The 20,715-nt window shown below is 34.6% G+C and overlaps 2 protein-coding genes across 3 annotated transcripts; both read right to left on the bottom strand.

The window, feature by feature from the left end:
- Nucleotides 1–12,421: 12,421 nt before the first annotated feature.
- On the bottom strand, nt 12,422–13,211 carry LOC124835716 (uncharacterized). Its single transcript, XM_047310689.2, has 3 exons — nt 13,182–13,211; nt 12,602–12,988; nt 12,422–12,520 (listed from the first exon to the last, which is right to left on the bottom strand). Exons 1-3 carry the CDS (start codon nt 13,209–13,211, stop codon nt 12,422–12,424), a joined length of 516 nt encoding a protein of 171 aa, XP_047166645.2.
- Nucleotides 13,212–16,905: 3,694 nt separating this feature from the next.
- On the bottom strand, nt 16,906–19,452 carry LOC124835718 (U1 small nuclear ribonucleoprotein C-like). 2 transcript variants are annotated; one of them, XM_047310692.2, is made up of 7 exons: nt 19,328–19,452; nt 19,177–19,217; nt 19,049–19,091; nt 18,317–18,358; nt 17,960–18,230; nt 17,224–17,487; nt 16,906–17,070 (listed from the first exon to the last, which is right to left on the bottom strand). In XM_047310692.2, exons 2-6 carry the CDS (start codon nt 19,182–19,184, stop codon nt 17,237–17,239), a joined length of 615 nt encoding a protein of 204 aa, XP_047166648.1. In that variant the 5' UTR covers nt 19,185–19,217; nt 19,328–19,452; the 3' UTR covers nt 16,906–17,070; nt 17,224–17,236. The 2 variants fall into 2 exon arrangements, with proteins under 2 accessions (XP_047166648.1, XP_047166647.1); XM_047310691.2 differs by lacking the exon at nt 16,906–17,070 and having other exon boundaries at nt 17,085–17,487; nt 19,328–19,451.
- Nucleotides 19,453–20,715: the final 1,263 nt, after the last annotated feature.

The raw sequence follows: 20,715 nt of genomic DNA, 5'->3' as shown, positions 1-20,715 counted from the left end.
TTCTGAAGAAGTTCAGTAGAAAGAAGAAAAAGAAGATGGAACATGAGCTTTATTGGGTCAAGCTAGTGACGTTAAAAGAGCGCTTGCTGGGAGGCAACCCAGTGATTTAAGAACTTTTAATTTTTGGTTTGGTGATGTAATTTTGAACTTTTGGGTATTTTTGTTTTTGTTATAAGTTTGTTACAGGGTTTACATCTACTGATGGATGTTAGGCGGAAGAGTATCTACTGAAGGATACTATGTTTGTATACACCTACTGATGGGTGTTGGTAAGAAAGATTTGCATCTACTGAAGGGTGCTGGAGGATTTTGGGTCAGGCTCGTGACGTTAAACAAGCGCTACCTGGGAGGCAACCCAGTTGATTGATTTTATCTGTATTGTTTGTTTTGATTCTGCTTTAGTTGCATGATAGGGATTGAATGTTTGAGTGATTTGAGAAATTAATTGCAGGGAGCAAGTGAGGGGCATGAGTAGAAGGCACCTAGGGTAAGCTAGGAAGAAGAAAAGCACAACACGAAAGTGCCGCTGAGCGGTGGTATCGTAAAAGGGGCTTAGGTTGCCCCTTAGCGGAACCCGAGCCCATTAGGGTATTTTTATACCCTAAGTCACCCTTTGGCCTCTATTTTTAGATTCTTCTCTGCACACACACTCCTAAACATTTTTCCAAAGGTTCTCTACATTTTTCCTTTCATTTCTCTTTAGAAAATCTCCCTTCCACTCACTTTCTCACTAGTTTTCCATCTAAGTTTGGGGTTGGGAGAGAGCATCATTGATGGGGCTGAGTTTTTCAAAGCACTAGAGTAGGATTTGTTTTATCAATCACTTATGTTTTTAGAATAGCATTTGATGTACTCAATTGGAAATTTTGTTTGTTATGATGGTTTGCTTATGATTGTTGTTTGATAAGTAATGCCTGATGATGCTTTGATATTGATTGATGTTGAGAATGTGCACATTATATGCTTATACAGGTGGTTCACAAGCATTGTGAACAAATGCAAGATGTTGTGATTGTGATTATGATTCTAAGCAGGATGTTATATGTGGAATGTGAATGAGCTTATATGTGAGGTTTTGAGCTCCAGAGTTGTTATTGTTGAATACTACTACTGTGAAAGCATGAATGACTTTGCCCAGGTTTTCTATGATTGAATTACTTGCTTGTTTGCATCATATGATCAAGGCCATTTGTTGATAACCCTTCTATTAGCCAAATTCATAAATTGAGCCCACTAAAAGAGAACACTATGTGTTATATCCTTTGAACCTCTAGCCTTGAACATGATTTGAAAACCCTTGTTGAAAAGCTTTACCTTGAGTTAATTAGAAAATATTTTGTGGTATTGACAAATGTTCAAGTTTGGGGTTGTTGGAAAATAGAAAGGGAAATTGAAAGCATTGAGCTAAGAACTAATAATTAAGTATGTGAAAAGAAAAAGAAAAAGAGAAAGAAAGAAAAGAAAGGCAAAGCTCAATGCAAAGGCAAGTTGAGAAAAATAGGAATAATTGTGTTGTTATGATTCTCTTAACTCAAGGATTTTGTGATCCAAAGAAAAACCAATTTTCTTGTTAGCCCAGCCACGTTATAAGCCATAGAAAAGTCCTTGTGATGATGCTTGCTAGTAAGTGTTTTTGATTGTGGTTAAATGAAAGGCAAAGTTGATTCATGTGACATTGTAATAGTAGAGTGAATCCTATACACTTATGTGTTTGAGTGAAACACTTTATCTAGTGAGGATAGATTCCATGAACACATAAAAACATCTTTGCTTAGTTAATTGATCATTCATGAAAATAGCATTTGTTGGATAGTATGTGTTTGAGTGATCACTAAAAGCAGGTGCACATCTTGATTGAAGTCTTGATGATGAGCTAAATTGAGTATTTACTTGTCCTGAAAGAAGGATTTTTGAATGTGGTGAACCATTATATGGATTGATGGAAGATTGAGTTACATCTTGTTTGCTTGAGGACAAGCAAAGTTTTAAGTTTGGGGTTGTGATAACGGTTGAAAAATCGTTATTTTTATGCTTAAATTTGATACCAAAAGCAACCTTTAAGACTTAGAAACTAGCTTGAACTCATATTTTTGCTTTAGTTTTGAAAATAAGAGAGTTGAAAGTGAATTTAATGGTTTTGTGCAAGATTCCCTTGATTTTGTAGGCTAATTGAATGATTTGAAAGAAGAATTGAAATACCGAATGATTGGAGTGCTGAAAAATCAACCAGAAACCAGAAAAGTCAATCAGTCAACCAGAAAAGTCAACCAGTCAACCAGAATGCTGAAAAACCAACCAGAACGCAGAAAAAGTCTGACCGAGTGGCGCTGAGCGGAAAAATACCGCTGAGCGGCACTTTTCGGGTGCCGAAATCACCGCTGAGGGGCAAAACAGCAGCTGGGGGCCAAAATGGATCATGCGCTAGTACCGCTCAGCGGTAAAATACCGCTGAGCGCCATTCTAAGTGGGCTTGGACCGGTTTTCTTTTGTTTTTATGGGCTTGGACTTGTTTTATGTTATTTTTATGCCCTATTTAAGGACTTGCACGTCCTAGGGTTTGTACCTTTGGCAGAAACGAAGCAAACACTCTCTCTTCCACCCCTTGGGGTAGATTGGGAGATGGTGACAGCTCTCCTCTTCTCTTTCTCGGGTTTTTCTATCTCTTTCATTCTTTCATTATTGTTCATCTAGGTTCACCATGAATATGGTGAACTAAACCTTGTATGTTTGTTGGGGAATCAATGTAATCTTTTGAAGCTCTCATATATGGAATTTGTGCTTGCATCTTAATCTAAGATTTATGCTTTCTTTCATCATTAGTTAGGTTTTTCCTCTTTGCTTAATGCTTGCTTTGTTTAACTCATTCAATGCATGATTATTGATTTTGTCGATACGGGAACGTACGGGGAAGTCTAGATCCGGCGAATTGCTCCCAATATTATATTGGTTGTCGTTAAGCTCCTGCACTTATGAACTAATAATTAGGAATGCTAGGAATTGTATGAACTCGTGATTAGGAAGAAGCCTTCTTGAAAGGTACTTTAGAGAGTGGCATTAACAATGATGATTTGAATGTTGAAATCCTAAAATATATGAGAGTGGATAAGATGAAATTGACCCCCAACAACATATTCATACATATATTTCATTGAAAGTGTTTATCTTTTGCTTTTTGCCATTGATCAAAACTTCATGCATACATATTTAATTTTCGTCTTTTGCATATAAAAATCCAAATATTTCGTCTTTAAGTCTTAGCTAATCAATAAACCACACAACTAAACTAGGCCGTGAGTCCTTTGGGAAGAACGATACTTGGTCTTACCAAGTTTATTACTTGAACGATTCGGTCATACTTGCCGATTGAAAAACAAGTTTGTGACATCATATTTTGGTGTTCATAAATTTGTCCATCAAGTTTTTGGCGCCGTTGCCGGGGACTCGTGGTTTAACTGGTTAATTTGTGTGATTATTGATTATCTTTGACTTTAATTTTGAATTTCTGTTTTTATTTTTTCTGTTTTTGTTTTATTTTATTTTTATTTGATTTGATTTTATTTGATTTTATTTTATTTTGATTTTATTTGATTTGATTTGATTTGATTTGATTCGATTTGATTTCATTTCATTTGATTTTATTTTATTTTATTTTCTGTTTTTATTTTTTGGTTATTATCAAGAAACACAAAGTTGAGACAGAAGTATGGAAGAAAGTTTACCTCAGAATCTAGTGTTTGGTTAATTGAGATTCCTTTTGAAATCTAGGCTGGATCTTTGGACAAATTGATCCTGCAAAGGACTGCATCTTAGACCTGTTTCTTGCCCATCTTTGCATGATGTACACCCTAATTTCTTCCAACATTATTATGATTGGTTTAGTCCTTGTATTAACCAGAACACTGTTGAAAGCCTCACTCATGTTGTTGACCAAGGTGTCACATTTTGGTTTTGGACTGAATCTGGACCTTGACCAGTATCTACAGCATATGATGTAAACATATGTTAACAGTATATAAAAAAAAATATGGTGTTAAGTTTAAAATATAAAGCTTGGGGTTAAGTTAAAAAACATAAACCTTAGAGGGATGACTATCAAATGCTTGAATGCGTCTTCATTGACATCTTTAATATTTCCCATTTACATCTCCCAAGTTTGTGGGTGAGTGGCAGTAGCTACCTTCCACATCAGTCGTTTCACATTTTTACCAGGAAATTTCTTCTTAAAATTCACATATAAGTGTCTCACACAAAATCTTTGGTTAACATTAGGAAGTAGTTCTTGTATGGCTGATAGTAGACCCTATGGATTTAAAATAATAAACAACAGTTAGGAGCATATATAACTAATCAATGACTGTAGGAAAGTACCAAATTAAAAATCACTATTACCTTTTGTTAGTCTGACACAAAAGTTATTGATGAACAAACTTCTTTACCACCAAGGTCATCAATCAATAGATTCAAAAACCACGACCACGGCTCTTTGTTTTCCACTTCTACCACCACATATGCAATAGGCAACATTTGATCATTTGCATCTCTCCCAACAGCTGTTAATAGCTCACCACCATACTTCCCTTTCAAAAAGGCTCCATTTAATCCAATCATTGGCCTATAAGAGACAAAATTGTCTTTGCATTTCTTTAGACAAGAGTAAAATCTCTTGAAAATTACTTCACCTTCATTGTCCTCAACATGAACCTTAATTGTAGATCCTAGATTTCTTTCCACCAACTCATGTGCATAATCATATATCCTCTTATATTGTTCCTTAACGGACCCATCAATGTGATCAGAAGCAATATTTTTGGCTCTATAAGCCATACACCTAGATATACCTATGTTCCACTTCCTTTGAACTTTTTCATGAATATCTACACCCTTGACTTTAGGATTTTCCTTACATACACTGTCAAATAACTTTAAGCATACATGTGAGACCAACAGATGGCAATCAACAACGCAGATCAAACCATTGAAACCATGGGGGACCACTACCCAATATTGTAGTTTCCCAACTATAACAACAAAGTCAATAAAGCACAAACACTGACCTTCGTTCAGATTCACCACCACTAACCACATGTTTCAGCCTCACGCTTCCAACGACACAAGGTCCCACACTTCACCTTATGCTTCAGGTTCTTCCAAACGCCGTATACGCACCCGTATTTGAAACGATGTTTTGGACCCACATACCCTCGCACTTCCAATCGAAGAAGATCGCACTTTTGTTTTCTCCCACGAACCCTAAAACTCACCTTCGAATATGTTTTCGATTTCGAAAGAGAAAGGGGATGGTGCCCTTATTTTTATGTTTTTTGCCCAATTTGCCCTTAATGAAATTACTTTTCCCAAATTTGACCTGCAGCTTTTAATTCTCAAATTAAAAATACACAAAAGACGTTTTTAATGTCACGTCAATTAAAAGTACACTGTCAGCATGCCCACGTAACACCCTCCTTAATGGCGTTTGTCTAATTTGACGGCAAACCTCTATTTGATTCAATTTTTCAAAAATATGGACCCAATTGAGACACTAAATAAGTAGCGGACCTATTTGAAATTCTGAACGAAAAAAGGGACCTACCGAAACATTAAACTTATTTTTAATGTTTCTTTTCAAAAAAGAAATTGTCATGTGTTAGAAGTTTCTCTGATAGAAATAGTGTAATGTGGCAATATTAAGATCATAAACGTGGGTAAGTGTAATGTGAAAAATCTTAATTTGATTCTTTTATTTATATTTTATCTTATTTTTGTCATATTTTTTTAATGAAACAATTTATTTTTGTCAAAAAATTAAAAGCAAATTTACTTTTTATATAGATATATAATAATATTTTTTTAATTAATATTTTTATTAAATATTGTAACATCTCAAAAATATAGTAGAATACTATATAAAAGAGTCATCACAGATCTAATATGATAGAACATTTGTTAACTATAATGTAAAGTAAAAACTTAGAGTCATCTAAAAATAACTATAAAATTTAAAGTTTATATACAAACAATTAAACAAAACTATTTACAAGACTAGTCTAAATAAACTAAGCAGTCGCTTCTCCTCCATCCAATACTTGCTCCAGGGAAACCTCCTCTCCCTTTGCTCACACCCACAGGATGATCGTCGCAAAGGAAAGAACACAACAACATACAAACACAAGCAAATAAAAAGGGTAAGCTAGTTTACAATAAAAGAACAACCAATATAACTCATCATACACCTTACATACAACACACATAATAATTAACCATCATAAAACGTATTATGCATGACACTAATATGAATGGACTGTTTGGACTTTGAATGATTATCGAGCTATGGCAAGTTGTGCACTTGTGGTGACTTCTACTACTTTGCAAAGTCATTTCCAATGAGTTCACCCTACCACACTCACAAGGTTAGTCTGTTCCACGCGTTGGATCATATCGGAAGCACCCAAGACTAAGACCTCCTGCTACTCTTCACGACATGGATCAATCCTCTCTACTTGAGAATGAAAGACCATTAGAGTTTCAGGATAACCCCCAAGACTGAGCTCTTGGATTCATTTTAAACATACTTGAACGTCACCAAGAGGTTCCACTTTGGAACTTACTTTCATGACTTTGAAACCATACTTGATACCACATACTTTCACTTTGAATCAAAACACTTAACTTTGATAATCATATAATCTTGTTGACAGGGGAGCAATGTGATAGACCCAATCCCTTGTGTGTTTTGTTTTTTATGATGACAACAACAAAAATTATTCTATATGTTTCTTGCAAAACATTGAAAGGTTTTTTATATGCATATATGCATTTACATGTTTGTGTGTACTTGAACTGATTGGTTTGCATACTTACTATGGTCATACATGTGTTTACATATGTAGTATGCATACTCATGTTTTTAAATGACAAAACCACTTGCACAAAGCATATCCGTAGGGAGTAATTGATTACAATGTTTATGTAATCAATTAAGTTCATCAGATATCAGCTAATGCTTAAACTATGGAAAACTAAAGTTTTAACCGATTACATTATATAATCGATTAAAACTCGTGCTTTTGCTAACATCTGTTTGCTGAGTGTAATGATGTTTTTTGAGGAGAAAAGGTTTTCAAAATTGCTTAAGTGTAATACTTAACCGATTACACAGTTTCCTTAATCGGTTAAATCTGGTACATATTGAAAATTGTTTTCATATTAAGTCTTAACTGTCATATTTTCAAATGTTTTGGCTTACAATATATGTGAAATCAATTACATAAATTGCTTAATCTGTTAAATTTATTTTAATGTAAATCTGGCATAACACTGTTAAAGCATAACCGATGACATTAATTTGGTAATCGATTAAAATGCGTCAGGATTATGAAAATCCTATAAATAGTTGTCATGTGCGTTGTTTCAAAACGAATCTCTGAATATACATTTTCATATCTAACATTTGATTGAGTTTTGATTACAGAAAGTGTCCAAGAACCATCTCGAAGAATCAAGGATCAAATATAGGTTAATACGTAAAGATTTTGTCAAGATCTGTGCTCAAAGGTTTCTTATCATATCTGCACTACTGGAGTGTCTGCTGTGAAGATCATGTTTATCTTTTTCAATTTGTAGATTGAGTTTTTGTGCGTTTGTGCCAGAGAGAGAGAACTGTGTTTGTTGAGAGTTGGGATTGCTCTCAAGGTTTTCTTAGAGTTAGGATAGCTCTAAGGTTTTAGAAAGTTGGGATTGCTTTCTGGGTTGTGAGAGTGTGAGGGTGTTCACCTCTTGTTTGCTGTAATTGATTTTGAGTGGGGAAGGATAGTGCATTGAGACGTATTCTTTGTATTATTGCTTGTAAACTCAATCATTATAGTGGTTCCATTCAACTAAGGTTGTTGAAGAAGACTGGATGTAGGCTTGGCCGAACCAGTATAAAAAATATGTGTTGGTTTCTCTATCTCTTAACTCTTTTACTGCATTATTCTTTTTAATGTTTTGTGTGATTAAAGAAAGTTCCAATGATTTTCCAAAAGATAGAAAAAGAAAGTATTTTCATTAAAAACCAATCCAAGCTATCAAGAAACAAAGATGGAAAGAACAAAACAAAGTCTTGGACTAGTAGCTTAGCGACCAAGCTCGCTAGACGACCACAGAGTTCCCTCACTCAGTGACCCAGCTCATTGTGCGAATACATAGATAGTAGTCCCAGACCCCAAACTCTCGCTCAACGACTAAGCTCATTGTGCGAATAAAATAACATTAATCCCAAACCCCAACCTCTCGCTCAACGACTCAGCTCACTGTGCGAATAAACAGATAGTGGTCCAGACCCCTCAACCACTTGCTTAGCGATCCAACTCGCTGGGCAAATCCAGAGAAAGTGGTTCAGACCCCTCAACTAATCGCTTAATGACCCAACTTGTTGTGCGAATACACAAACAATGGTTGAGACCTTCCAACCTCTCACTCAGCGACCTAACTTGCTATGCGAGACTAGAAACAGTGGTCCAAAGCCTTAGCCTCTCACTAGCGACTCCACTCGCTCAGCGAGTCTACATAATTCTACAGCACAAAAACTTTATAATTTTCACCTCAAACCACTCTTGACCAAATTGATATATTTTTTCCAATTTCTAATTCTCCTAGATCGTGTTATACACTCAATTATACCTAAGCAATTGTATCTAGACCATCCTAAACACATTTAAGGTGATTACTACCAAGAACAAACTCCAAAATCTACAAATCCTCACTTAAGAGACTCAAATTGAATTCTACCATTTGTGGCACAATTTCAAGCAACTTGGGGACTCCAACAAGTCCCATATGACTTACCAAGACTCCCCAAACTGACCATTTGAGAACAAAACTCCCAACTCAAGTTTTCACTAGTCCACTTCCCCAAAAACTAGTTCTAAACTAATGTAAACTATACCTATCCATCACCATACAAATTCATCATAGATTTTCTTCCATTTCAATCACTTGAACACTCACAAAACATTCCATAAAGGACCACAACTGCATCAAACCAAGTTACCCTTCCTATCTCACGACTTCAATACCAATTATCTAACTTTTTCCTTCCAAAACAATACCAAAACTTCACCGCTTTCAATCATTATACAACAAACCTTACTATACCTATTCCAAACAGAATTTTTTCATATTAATATTAAATAACAAACTATTCATCATTCAATACAATTCACAATCACAGTTCATCACCACACACTTGAAACATCCAAATTGAATATGCTACTTCTATCATTAAACAAAAAGTTCATTCAACAGTTTAATACTCATAAACTCTTCAGACATGCACAATTAATCATCAATTAAAGAAAATTCTAGCTTCCCTTACCTCTAGAAAACTTCTACAACTCTAAAAATCCACGATAGTTGCTTCCTCCGCAAGGAATCTCTAGAAAAACCTACACATCACTGATTGGTGATTAGAGATCAACCTTAGAATCTCAATTGAACCAAGAATCAAGGAAGAGAAACTCTCAGCACATGCAAAACCGATTTATGTTGCATGGTCAAGAGTCAAGAAAAATACATAGAAAAGAGATGAAACTTACTTGCTCTAAACACCAAATTGATCGGATAAAAAGGTAGACCTTGACACTGTAATTGTCTAAGCACCTCCTCATCGTCAAATAGATGACTTGAGATCAATAAATCTTAAAGAGAAGTGAGAGAAAATGAAGGAAAAATGGTTTAGAGAGATAAAATGTTCTTAAAGTAATGAGACGAATTTAGAAAATTTTATTTATATTATAAAGTTATTTTATAATAAAATATTCGGTCTCATTATTTTAATACACCTACCAACTATAATAATCTATTTCCTAGGTTCTTAAAAATATTTTTAACAATATTAAATTTATATTTTACATTCAATTTTATTTAAATTTTGTTTCAAATATTTATATACTAATAATTTACGTACAAATCTTAGAATTTGTTTTAAAATAACAATATTATAAATTTAAGTATAAATTTTAAAATAGTTTTATAACAATTTAAAATAAATATATTCCAAGTTTATAATTTTATTAATATTTAATCTAAAATATTAATACAAATTCCAATAATTTTAACCTAAAATTTATATATTATTAATATTTTTCATAAGATTAAGTTTTTAAAATTAATATCTTACATTGAAATTTATTAATATTTAACCTAAAATATTAATAAAAATACAAGGGTTTTAATATAAAATTCATATTTTTATTAATATTTTTAATAAGATTAATTTTATTTAAATTAATATTTTATTATGAATTTTATTCAAAATATTATTTTAAATTTTAAATATATTTATTTTAAATTGTTATAAAACTATTTTAAAATTTTATATTTCAATTTATAATATTGTTATCTTTTAAAAAAACTCTAAGATTTATATTGAAATTAGGCTTAATACCTCTTTTGGTCCCTCGAAAGAGGGGAAATGTTCAGAATTGTCCTACCTTTTTTAAAATGTTCAAAACGGTCCCAAATTTTGAAAAAACTGGTCAACTTAATCCTTTTTGGTTACGACATCAAATTTTTAACGGGGCAACTGTCACCCTAGACAAAAGTTAATGACGTGTACAGTTTCTCTGATTGCATGGCAACCCTAATTCCCAAACCCTAGCTTCCTTGTGCCGCCAGCACCATTGGTAACCGTAGGCCGCTGTCAGCTACCCTGCCATCTTGATGCAACCTCGCCTCACGTTTCAGGCTCCCTAAAGCCGTGATTTAGAAACCATGGTTGTGCAATTAGGATTACAATTTGGAAATGGGATCTTTGTCTGGATTTCTTTTCTTGCAGGTGCTCGCGGTTTGCGAAGGTGGAGAAACCATGGTGTGCAGGTTGCGATCTGGAGGTGCGGCGTGATAGTTCTACCGTGCGAAGAAGATGATGAACATTGGCCATGGTGGGTTTCTATCGCAGTGGGAGATGGCGCGATTTAGGTCTGATGGAGGCGCTAATGGCTAGCTCAAGGTTGGGCGAAAGTCACGAGGAGATTAATTGAAGAGCTGTGTCGGTGATTTAGGTTTCGAAAGATTTTTGGAATTGGGGATTTCTCCGTTTTGGTTTATACAGGTGTGTGCGAGAGAGTGCTCTTACAATGGTCATGGTGGATGGCGGTCCTTGCAGCTCTACGGCGACCTGAAAAGTGTCTCATTGTGGAGATGGAAGTCGAGGAAGATGCTGAAGATGATAATGGAGGACTCGCGACTTTGGTGTTCGCGTTCTGTATTGGTGACAGTGGTGGCTACCTGCGACGACGCTGGTGTTGGGTGATGGCGAGGTTGCGGCAAGACGACATAGTGGCTGATGGCGGCCTACGGTTGCCCATGGTGCTGGCAGCACAAGGAAGCTAGGGTTTGGGAATTAGGGTTGCCACGCAGTCAGATAAACTGGACACGTCATTAACTTTTGTCCAGGGTGGCAGCTGTATCGTTAGAAATTTAACGTCGTAACAAAAAAGGATTAAGTTGACCAATTTTTGTAAAAGTTGGGACCGTTTTGAACATTTTAAAAAAGGTAAGACGATTATGAACATCCCCCCTCTTTCGAGGGACCAAAAAAGGTATTAATCCTTGAAATTATTAACATATAAATATTTGAAACAAAATTTAAATAAAGTTTAATGTCAAATATAAATTTAATATTATTAAGAATATTTAATAAAATTATTAATTTTAAATAAAATATTATTATATATCTATATAAAAGTTAAATATGATCTTAATTTAGAAGGGGTGAAATTACTCCAACTTAAAAAAAATAGAATTGAAGTGAGACAAAATATCACACTATCTCTATCATGTGGTAGATCCTCATTTGACATGTGATAGTTTAAAAAAATTAAAAAAAAATAAAATAAAACAAATTAAAAAAACCTCATACTAACATGTGGTATTAAACTAGGTTAAATATGTTTTTCGTCCCTTAAGTATCACACGATTTTGGGTTTAGTCCCTATTCGAAACTTTTGTTCCTTTTAGTCCTCTTAGTTTTGAAACTATTACAATTAGTTCTTAAAATTGAACGACAATAACTTTTGTTTGATATGGCAAACGGCGAGTCCAAGTGTAATGTCATCTTCCTCGTTACTTGTTTACGCTTTTCTTGCACATTGGATGCCTCTCTTTCCTTCTGACCATGTTTTTGAGCTCCAGTACCTTGCACCAAATTCTTCCATTCCCGCCAGTTCAAAAAAATCAGAATCATCTTTCCATGTTCCAACTTCTGTGCTTCCATCGGATTCTATAGATGATCGGGATTCCATCTTGTTCTTTTCCTCAAACATGCTTACTGCGCTTTTCCCTTCTAAATTTTTCATATTTTCTGGGGATGTTTACCAATACTTCACTGGGTGTGTTACTTCCCACTAATAGAAATAGTTCTTTATTAATTTATCTATTTCCCTCAATAGTTATTTTCTCTACGTTTCTTCTTCTCTCTACGCACTTCAAATGATTCTTTCCCAGCTAATTGAATTGGTATCCAACTAAAACAAGCCTGCTTCTACAACATACATTCAATTCAAGCTCGAAAAATAGGACATAAAAATTAAATTAAAAAAATAAATAAAGCAAGAAATATAACCTTGTAAACGGTAATGTTACCAACGCGATCCGACGCAGCGGCCTCAAACATAGTGACCAAATCCGCAATTCGGTTGAAGTAAATCCCTTCACAGATCTTTTGCAAATTCTCTAACATGGGCTCAAACGCCAAAACCTGAAACCCCATGGCAGAGGCGGCGAAGGTGGCCATACCCACGTTGGTACCAACGTCGACGACCAACCCATCCTTGCCCTTGCTCTTGGCCTTATCAATGGTGATGGATATGTCAGGCTTGCGAAAGGGCTTCCCTTTGAGCATCCTTACAATGTTCTTGTGAGGCTTGTCGGGGAGGGTTTCGAAATCGGAGAGGGAGAAGAGGAAGGGATAGCGCAAGCCCTCGACGGTGTTGGCGAAGACGGGATGAGCCTGAGGAAAGGCAGAGCAGTTGAAGGGGGAGACTGTTTTCAAGGAGAGGAACTAGAATGAGGCTTGGCCTTCGTGGGTTTTTTTGGGCTTGCGATTTTGGGTCTTGCTTTGGATCTGCCGATGAATCCACCGGCCGGTGAAATCATGAATCAGAATAGAAGAACCCTAATCTGATTTAGAGAAGAAAAGATACGTGGTAGACACCTAACATAGAAGCTGACATTGCTGACCTCACACGTGGACTCGTCGTTTGCCACATCAAACAAAAGTTAACGCCGTTCAATTTTAAGGACTGATTATAATAGTTTCAAAACTAAGAGGACTAAAAGGAACAAAAGTTTCGAATAGGGAGTAAACACAAAATCGTGTGATACTTAAGGGACGAAAAATATATTTAACCCATTAAACTAACATTGTCTACTAAAAAAATGGTCAAATTACATCACATTTTCAAAATTGAGGATCAAATTGAGACAACTTAAAGACATATGACTGAATTCGGCTTCTTATACAAATATGAGGATCATTTGAGGGTTTTAAACGACATTTATTTATAATTATACCATGTTCATAATTTTTATAGTCATAATTTCATTATTAGTTTTGCATATATATTTCAAGATAGGTAATTATTGGGTTAAAAATATTTTGTATCCCTAAAATACTATAATATTTGGATTCGAAATAATAAAAAATCAATGAGATTATCACATTAAATGAGTCAACATTCAATTTCGTTTGAGATGAATAAAATTTAAATCTAAAAAGTAAATGTTTAGAAAAAGGTATTTAAACAATTTTCTTCTTTTCTTTAATTTTAATTAAGTTAACTAAAAAAAAATTGATGAAAATCTTGAGAATATTCAACAGCCCGAGCAAGTTAAGTGGATGGACACCTAGAGAGAGGACGATTGGGAAAAAGGCGTTGAGCTCCTTCAGCAACAGCAGGGCGACTTAGTGTTGGAGTGCCCAAGGTAGGGTGACTCGTTGATGGACTGCCCAAAGACCCAACGCTAGCTACGCCACCACTGCCAATCTCCTCTGAGCGGAGATCTTCTTGAACCAATCTTCTTATTTTGGATTGCGGAAAGCCATTATTTTAAGACTCGTTGATGGACTGCCCAAAGACCCAACGCTAGCTACGCCACCACTGTCAATCCCCTCTGAGCGGAGATCTTCTTGAACCAATCTTCTTATTTTGGATTGCGGAAAGCCATTATTTTTGAAAAATAAGAGAAAATTTAGCAAGTTAGAGTCAATCAGTCATCAAATGTTGATAAAGAAAACTTACCAAACACCTTGTTGTAGAGGTTTACAAACCCATGACACGTGACAATTTTTCAAGGAGGAAGGCGGTGAGAGAGCTGATCGATTATCTCCACTACAACCACTTCATCTGGTGTCATTGAGATTTGTGCCATGAAGTAAATTTTTTGGGGATTTTGTGTCCAATACAAAGGAAACTTGGGTCGATTGGCCTCATAAAAAAACTTAGGCTGACTAGCCTTTGTTATTCCTACTTTGAAATAATTAGTTTTGAAACCGTTGAAGGAGGCGACATATGATGAAAAGAGCCACCTCCCCTTCTCATATACAAGGGAGACTAAACTCATTTTGGCGTTCAGGCGAGTGTGAAAGTAATGAAGAAAATGGAGGGAGTTGGGGTGATATTGAGGGTCGAGGAGAGCACCCTAAAGGCCTGCACCCAATCCTAGTTGTTCAGGTGCAGCTGAGTAGGTGTCACATTCAACTTCTGTAAAATACTCATTTGAAACTCGTCGAAGGGAAGACGAACGAGCATATGTAGGAAAAGACAAACATACATATAAAAGTAGTTTATAGAGCAAATCCCCTTTCCATGAAATACTTGTTTGTTTCCCTTATAAACGGTCAAGATGAACATCTTAGCCTTTTTATTGGCCTCAACAAGGTACGCTCCCTTATAAACGACCAACATGTTTAATTCCTCCCCCTCATTCTTTGTGTTTACATCCAAGTCAACATGAACTTTATGTTGTCGAAGCTAGTGGCCTTATTGGTATCTATAGTGGCCAAGCTGTCGTCCAAATCCTTGTCCTGCTTAGTTGATCCCAAAATGGGTGAAGGGACACCGATGACAAAGAAGCATCGCCTTCATACCCTTAGCCACCCTTTCCTAAAGACTCCTAAGACGAAGACAATTGGAAGAATGCCATTATTACCTTAAATATGAAAAATGATCGATCTAAAGCAAAGAATACAAGAGCAAAGGTGAAAATGACAAGTGATACTCACCCTTATTTATAGTTGTGAAGGCCTTACCTGTCATCCATCCTTAGTCGTTAGATTAAGCCAAATTCAATGGTTAAAAGCATTCATCCCTTCGAATTCTAATAGGCGTGAGATTCGAAGTGTTACGCGCTTCCTCTGAATGGTCATATTTTCAAACACTTTGAACCAGTGACACCTATTTACCCAACATCAAATTCTTTCACTAGTCGTTTCAGGCTTGGGCTTGGATCTATGTCCGTATGATCGTCTGATCAGCCACAGACCGAACGGTAAACCTTATTATGTTCGCACTTTTTTTATATCATGAAATATTGTAACTTCGGTTAATTATTTGTTTTATCATAAATATTAAAGTTCACTTCAATAACAAAAAAAAAAATCAAACCACTTGCACTTCAATTATGTTAAAAAAAATATTATATTTTAAAAATAATTATTTCAATTTACTAAGTTATCATTTTTTTACATTTTAAAAATTAATTTTTATTTTTTTTTCTTATAAACATTTTTACAATTATATATAACATTAACAATTATTATTCTATACTAATTTTATAACTATAGACATTTTAGTAATCTTCAACACATCGAACAAATCCTACATTAACTTTCACAAACTTTACTTTTAAATCTACTCTCACTTCCAAATCCGCTCAAAAAACCAACAATCAATTCATTCGTTCACTCTCCGTGAAATCAATCTTTAAAGTGAACATACCCTAAAAAAGAACCCTTACGCGGTCATCGACAGAGTCTCACATCAGCAAATCACATAAGCTCAGATCTAGTTATGGCTAAGAGCCATACTCCAATTCGGCTACAGCAATCCAGACTTAGCAAAACAAATCCATAAAATAATACAAGCCCATTCATTCTCTCTTTAGAGTTTGGGGAGACTTATATACCTTTCGTCTATCTAAGTTAAAAAATAATACTAAATAATAAATATTCTCATAATATCTTATATGTATATATATCACTATAAGTATAGTATTATTAGTTATTTGTGATAAAAAAGTAAACTACCAAGAATGTTTGCACACTGTTATATATTTCGGCTATTGTCGTGAATGCTAGACTCTATAAGAAAAACATGAAAAAAAAATATGTAAGAGTGGCGTAATTTATAATGTTAAGATGAATGTGTGATCACACAAGAAATGATAGGAAATGAATAAATTGTCTATAATGAGATATTAGTATGACACATATTGATGAAAAGTTGACAAAAATCAGTCGAGGCGGTTTGAACATTACAAATAAAATAAAAATGAGGAAAGTAGATTGCATGGTTTTTCAATCCTTGAAAAGGGAGAAGTGGAGAGTAAGAAGAACATTAAAAGATGTTGTTAAGAAGGATCCGTGGTTAGAAATATCTATGAAGATTTGGTCATAATAGAGGAAAATGGCATATGTGATCTATGTAACCGACCTTACATTGTGAAATAAGACTTCTGTTGTTGATCAACAGGCAAAACTTTTAAGAAATTCAGAGCCAATAACACAATACGAAAATGAATTTTTCTCCAAACCTACGATACAACTACATTTATCACTAATGAAACTCGGTTTAAAAATAAACTAATTGCAGAATAGAAGCTAAGTTATAGCGATTGGCACTTAAGATAAATCTTCCATCAAAAACATAACTTATAAGATTTTTTTTCTGCATTCGAGCTGATGGACATGCTACATACCAATGATTACTCTACATATACAAATGGCAAGTCCTCGTTTGATGAACGGCGGGTAGGGAAAGCACAAATAGCTCTAGTCTTAAGATTGCAATAGAGAGCATTATGCAGAGAGAACTGCACAACACAAATAAATGAAATAGGAAAGAATGCTAATTAGTTGAAATTCAGTGATGCGTTATTCCAGCAACTACAATGCTTTCTCTCCGAGTTACAGTTGAACAAGTATTGTATTTCATAAAATTCAATAATTAATATAAAATAACATACAAGTTTAACGAGGTCAGTGATTGCCCTCAGGTGCTTGAGCACTGGCATTGTAATTATCATAACCTCCAGATGATGGTGCTGGTGGATTGGCTTGGTACATTCCAGACGAGGGAGCACCATTGGAAGTTGGGGCAGCAGTGCTACCAGGAGCAGTTGGAGGGGGAGCTAATGAAGGGGGCCTTGGTAGGGTACTAAGTTGACTCGGCACCTGGGGAGCACCAGGTGGGGGTAACATTGGAGGCATGGCCGGTGCAGAAATATATCCTGTATATTCCAATTGAAAACCGCTTACATCAGATATTGGGTAATAAAAGAACAAATTTATAATGCTTGAACTTAGCTATCAAGTTTTTCAGAACTTTCAGCATTAGATAAAAGTTATAGCTTAGAGAAGAAACAGATAAAAGCATAGATAGGTTTCCTTGTCCAAAACTTATTTTATTTATTTAACAACATAATTATTTCTAATATAGAAAATCCGAAGAAAGAAGCACCATATAGAAGGAGATTTAAACAACAAGGTCATTGCAACAACATAAACCAAAATTAATTTGTTGTTAGCCCTTGGCATATGCATAACAAGAGTCACTGTTAAGATAATAATTGAAAGAACCACATGTCTGCATGTAAAATGCAAAAACATAAATATGACAGCCCAAGCCATATTGAATGTTTCAATAAGAGGAGATGGAAGCTTTATGAACTTCACAAAAGAAATGTGCAAGATCAAATTCACCTGGTGCCCCAGGAAGTGGTCTAGGAAAGACAGGTGGTCTCATCCCTGGCATTAGGGGTTGGCTTCCAGGTACTTGTGCATTTCCAGGAATAGGCAGTCTTGGTGGAGGCAACACAGGAGGAAGGTTTGGCCTCTGAACCATCAGATGATTATAAGCTACACCAACCTGCTGAAACGCTGCAGCTTGCCCAAGATGTTCTTTGATCCTCTGATCAATTAAACTCTGTGTTTGTTGTTCTTCAAATTGTTGGTAGTAGGTTCTCACATTTGCCTGAGGATATGATCAGATACTAAACGCCATGAGTATGGTGTGCACTGTAATACTTTTATTCCAAGAAGTCAGAAATTTCATGGTACCTTGTGTTTGTAACCTGCATTGTGCTGCTTTCTAACAGATGGCTGCAATAGGACACAAACAATCTAGCTAACAAACCTTCATGAAACACTAATGGTTAAAGTACACTTTTAGTTCCTCTACGGTTATTAATGTTCAATTTGGTCCCCCCAAAAACATCAAAGTTAGTCCCCCAATCCTTTTTAATTGCCACAACAAAATACTTTCATAAGTTTTCCTTTACCTAGAACATTAAAATCACCATTTCTAAATAAAATATCCACAAATTCATCATCTTAAACCCTCTTACACTAAAAAATCACCAACAAAAACATTATATTTCACCCAAAATCAAACAATCACAAATCCTCACCCTTCTTAAAATCATGGCACATCTTAAAAAATCCTTCAAATTTCTGCATCAGTTTGTTTTGCATCCCAAATTATGCTTCAACCCCGTATTATTTGAGTAAAAAAAAATTGAGGGTTTAGGGGGTTTCATGCACAAAACCTTAGCCATAATAAAGAGGTCACTACACCTGAGAATCCCACACGACATAGGAAACACTGCAGATTCTTGCAGCTGCATCTTATTATTGCAAGGTAGAGACTCTTTCTAGCAGGCTATGACAATGAAAAAAACAATAAACTATTTTCAAATGCAGTTTGCAGGTACAACTAAATACAACAAACTCACTAGACTAAACTAACTCAAAGTAAAGGGCGAAACACAATTGACGAGGTAAACAACTTACAGAATCGTGGGTCAAATAGGTGTCGCAGTAGTCACAGTAATACCTGCAATGCAAAATCGACCAAAAAAAATTAATACCGCGGATTCATGAAAACTGAAATATAAAGGAGTCCACAATTTTCTAAGTACCGAGGCATCCTGTTTCAATGACAATGAGTCCCGCCAAAACCCTAGAAATGAAGCAAATTATCAAAACCGTGAAAGGAGAAAAAACTTAAACCCTACAAAGTGTAAAAAAAAAATTAAAAAAAAAATAAGAGGAATAAATGAGGTTAGTAACTTGAGCTTGATGTTCGCCAAGGAACAAAGCAGATACTATATGCTCAGAGCGCGAAAGTTTCCAGATTCCATCAGCCAGAGGGAATGCTTTATACTCTGATTTGATTTGATCTTGAACTATTATTCAATAAATTCCATTTATTCACTATAAAAGTTTCCAAACAATGTAAATTTCTTAATAATTTTTATTTAAATGGATTTTTACTTTTTTTAATTCAGACTCTTTTTAGTGAGATTTTTTACAAAAACCTTATTAATTAAATATTATGTTAGACACCCAATATTTGAGGGAAAGTGAAATGGGTTTTAAATACATATAAATGAAGTTTTAAGTAATTCACCCATTTATATTCAAGTCTTTCTTATATGCAAAGAATACGATTCATTCTTAATTTTATTTCAAACAATCAAAGAAATGTAAATCGATCACCCATAAAACAACAATTTACACATAGTACATAGTTTATAAATCAATAATAATATATTAGTTTAACACGTTTTTAGATATCTTTGAAGGATTTATTTATTGTGATTTGTCAATTTCTTTAATTCTTAGTTCAGGTGAATAGGAAAAAAAAGGTGGAAGAAAGGAAGAAATCCATAATTGGGAATTACATTAATTTTTTAAAATAAAATAGATACTAAATTAAAAAAATTGCATTAAATAAACTTTTCAATATCGAAAAAACAAATCTATTAAGCATAATATATTATTGAAAAAACGACTAATTGAGATCCAACCACATCTTTGCAAAACTACCTACACTTTTTTTTTAACCCAAAAAATCAAATCCAAATTCTTAGGGTAAAAACGTTTCTAAACAATCACAAATAATTAAAATAACTTAAGCAAATTTTTCTTTATTTTAAATTCTTCAAAATTTCCAAAATATATTTTAAGTTAATGTTATTTTTTAGGTAACATTTAACTTAAAGTAGATCATGGAAAGTTTTAAAAACTTTCAAGAAAAGTCTTTCAAAATTAACATAAGGTCTCCTTCTAATCTTTCATTGAGATATATTTTACTTATGAAATAAAAATTAATTGAGATTATGTTTGGTAATTACTGTAAATGGATCTTTGATCTTGGAGGAATGATACACAAGTTTATCAATAATAAGAAAAAGTATTGTTATGAAGAAACATGAAAATTTGAGGAGACATCATTTTCAAGAGAGGGGATGATAGCATACCCCTAGTCATGACCAAACATACTCAAGAAGAGTTAAACTCATATGTGGGAGGTGGATCCAAACTCTTATCATCATGGACCATCAGTAAGTTCTTAATATATTAGGTTTAATTGGGGTCTTGTATAATGTGCTAAGTGGTAGGATTTCTTTTAGGCCTTATATTTGGACCTTGAGTTGTAGGGTAGGGTTTTTGGC

The sequence above is a fragment of the Vigna umbellata genome, chromosome 8 (assembly GCF_029865625.1).
Source record: "Vigna umbellata cultivar VRB3 chromosome 8, Vumbellata_1.0, whole genome shotgun sequence".
NCBI classification, from domain to species: domain Eukaryota; kingdom Viridiplantae; phylum Streptophyta; class Magnoliopsida; order Fabales; family Fabaceae; genus Vigna; species Vigna umbellata.
Note: the sequence above shows the minus strand (reverse complement) of the source record. Positions and strands in the feature narration are given on the sequence as shown.

Bases quoted from the DNA above. Each gene is read 5' to 3' on its own strand.
- LOC124835716 (XM_047310689.2), bottom strand. From the start codon at position 13,211: ATGTCAGCTTCTATGTTAGGTGTCTACCAC. The intron at 12,989-13,181 runs GTATCTTTTCTT...GCCTTTCCTCAG, and splicing joins CTATGTTAGGTGTCTACCAC to GCTCATCCCGTCTTCGCCAA. The intron at 12,521-12,601 runs GTTATATTTCTT...TGTATGTTGTAG, and splicing joins GTAACATTACCGTTTACAAG to AAGCAGGCTTGTTTTAGTTG.
- LOC124835718 (XM_047310692.2), bottom strand. The intron at 18,359-19,048 runs GTAAGTTGTTTA...GTCCTATTGCAG, and splicing joins CCTATTTGACCCACGATTCT to CCATCTGTTAGAAAGCAGCA. The intron at 18,231-18,316 runs GTACCATGAAAT...TCATATCCTCAG, and splicing joins ATGCAGGTTACAAACACAAG to GCAAATGTGAGAACCTACTA.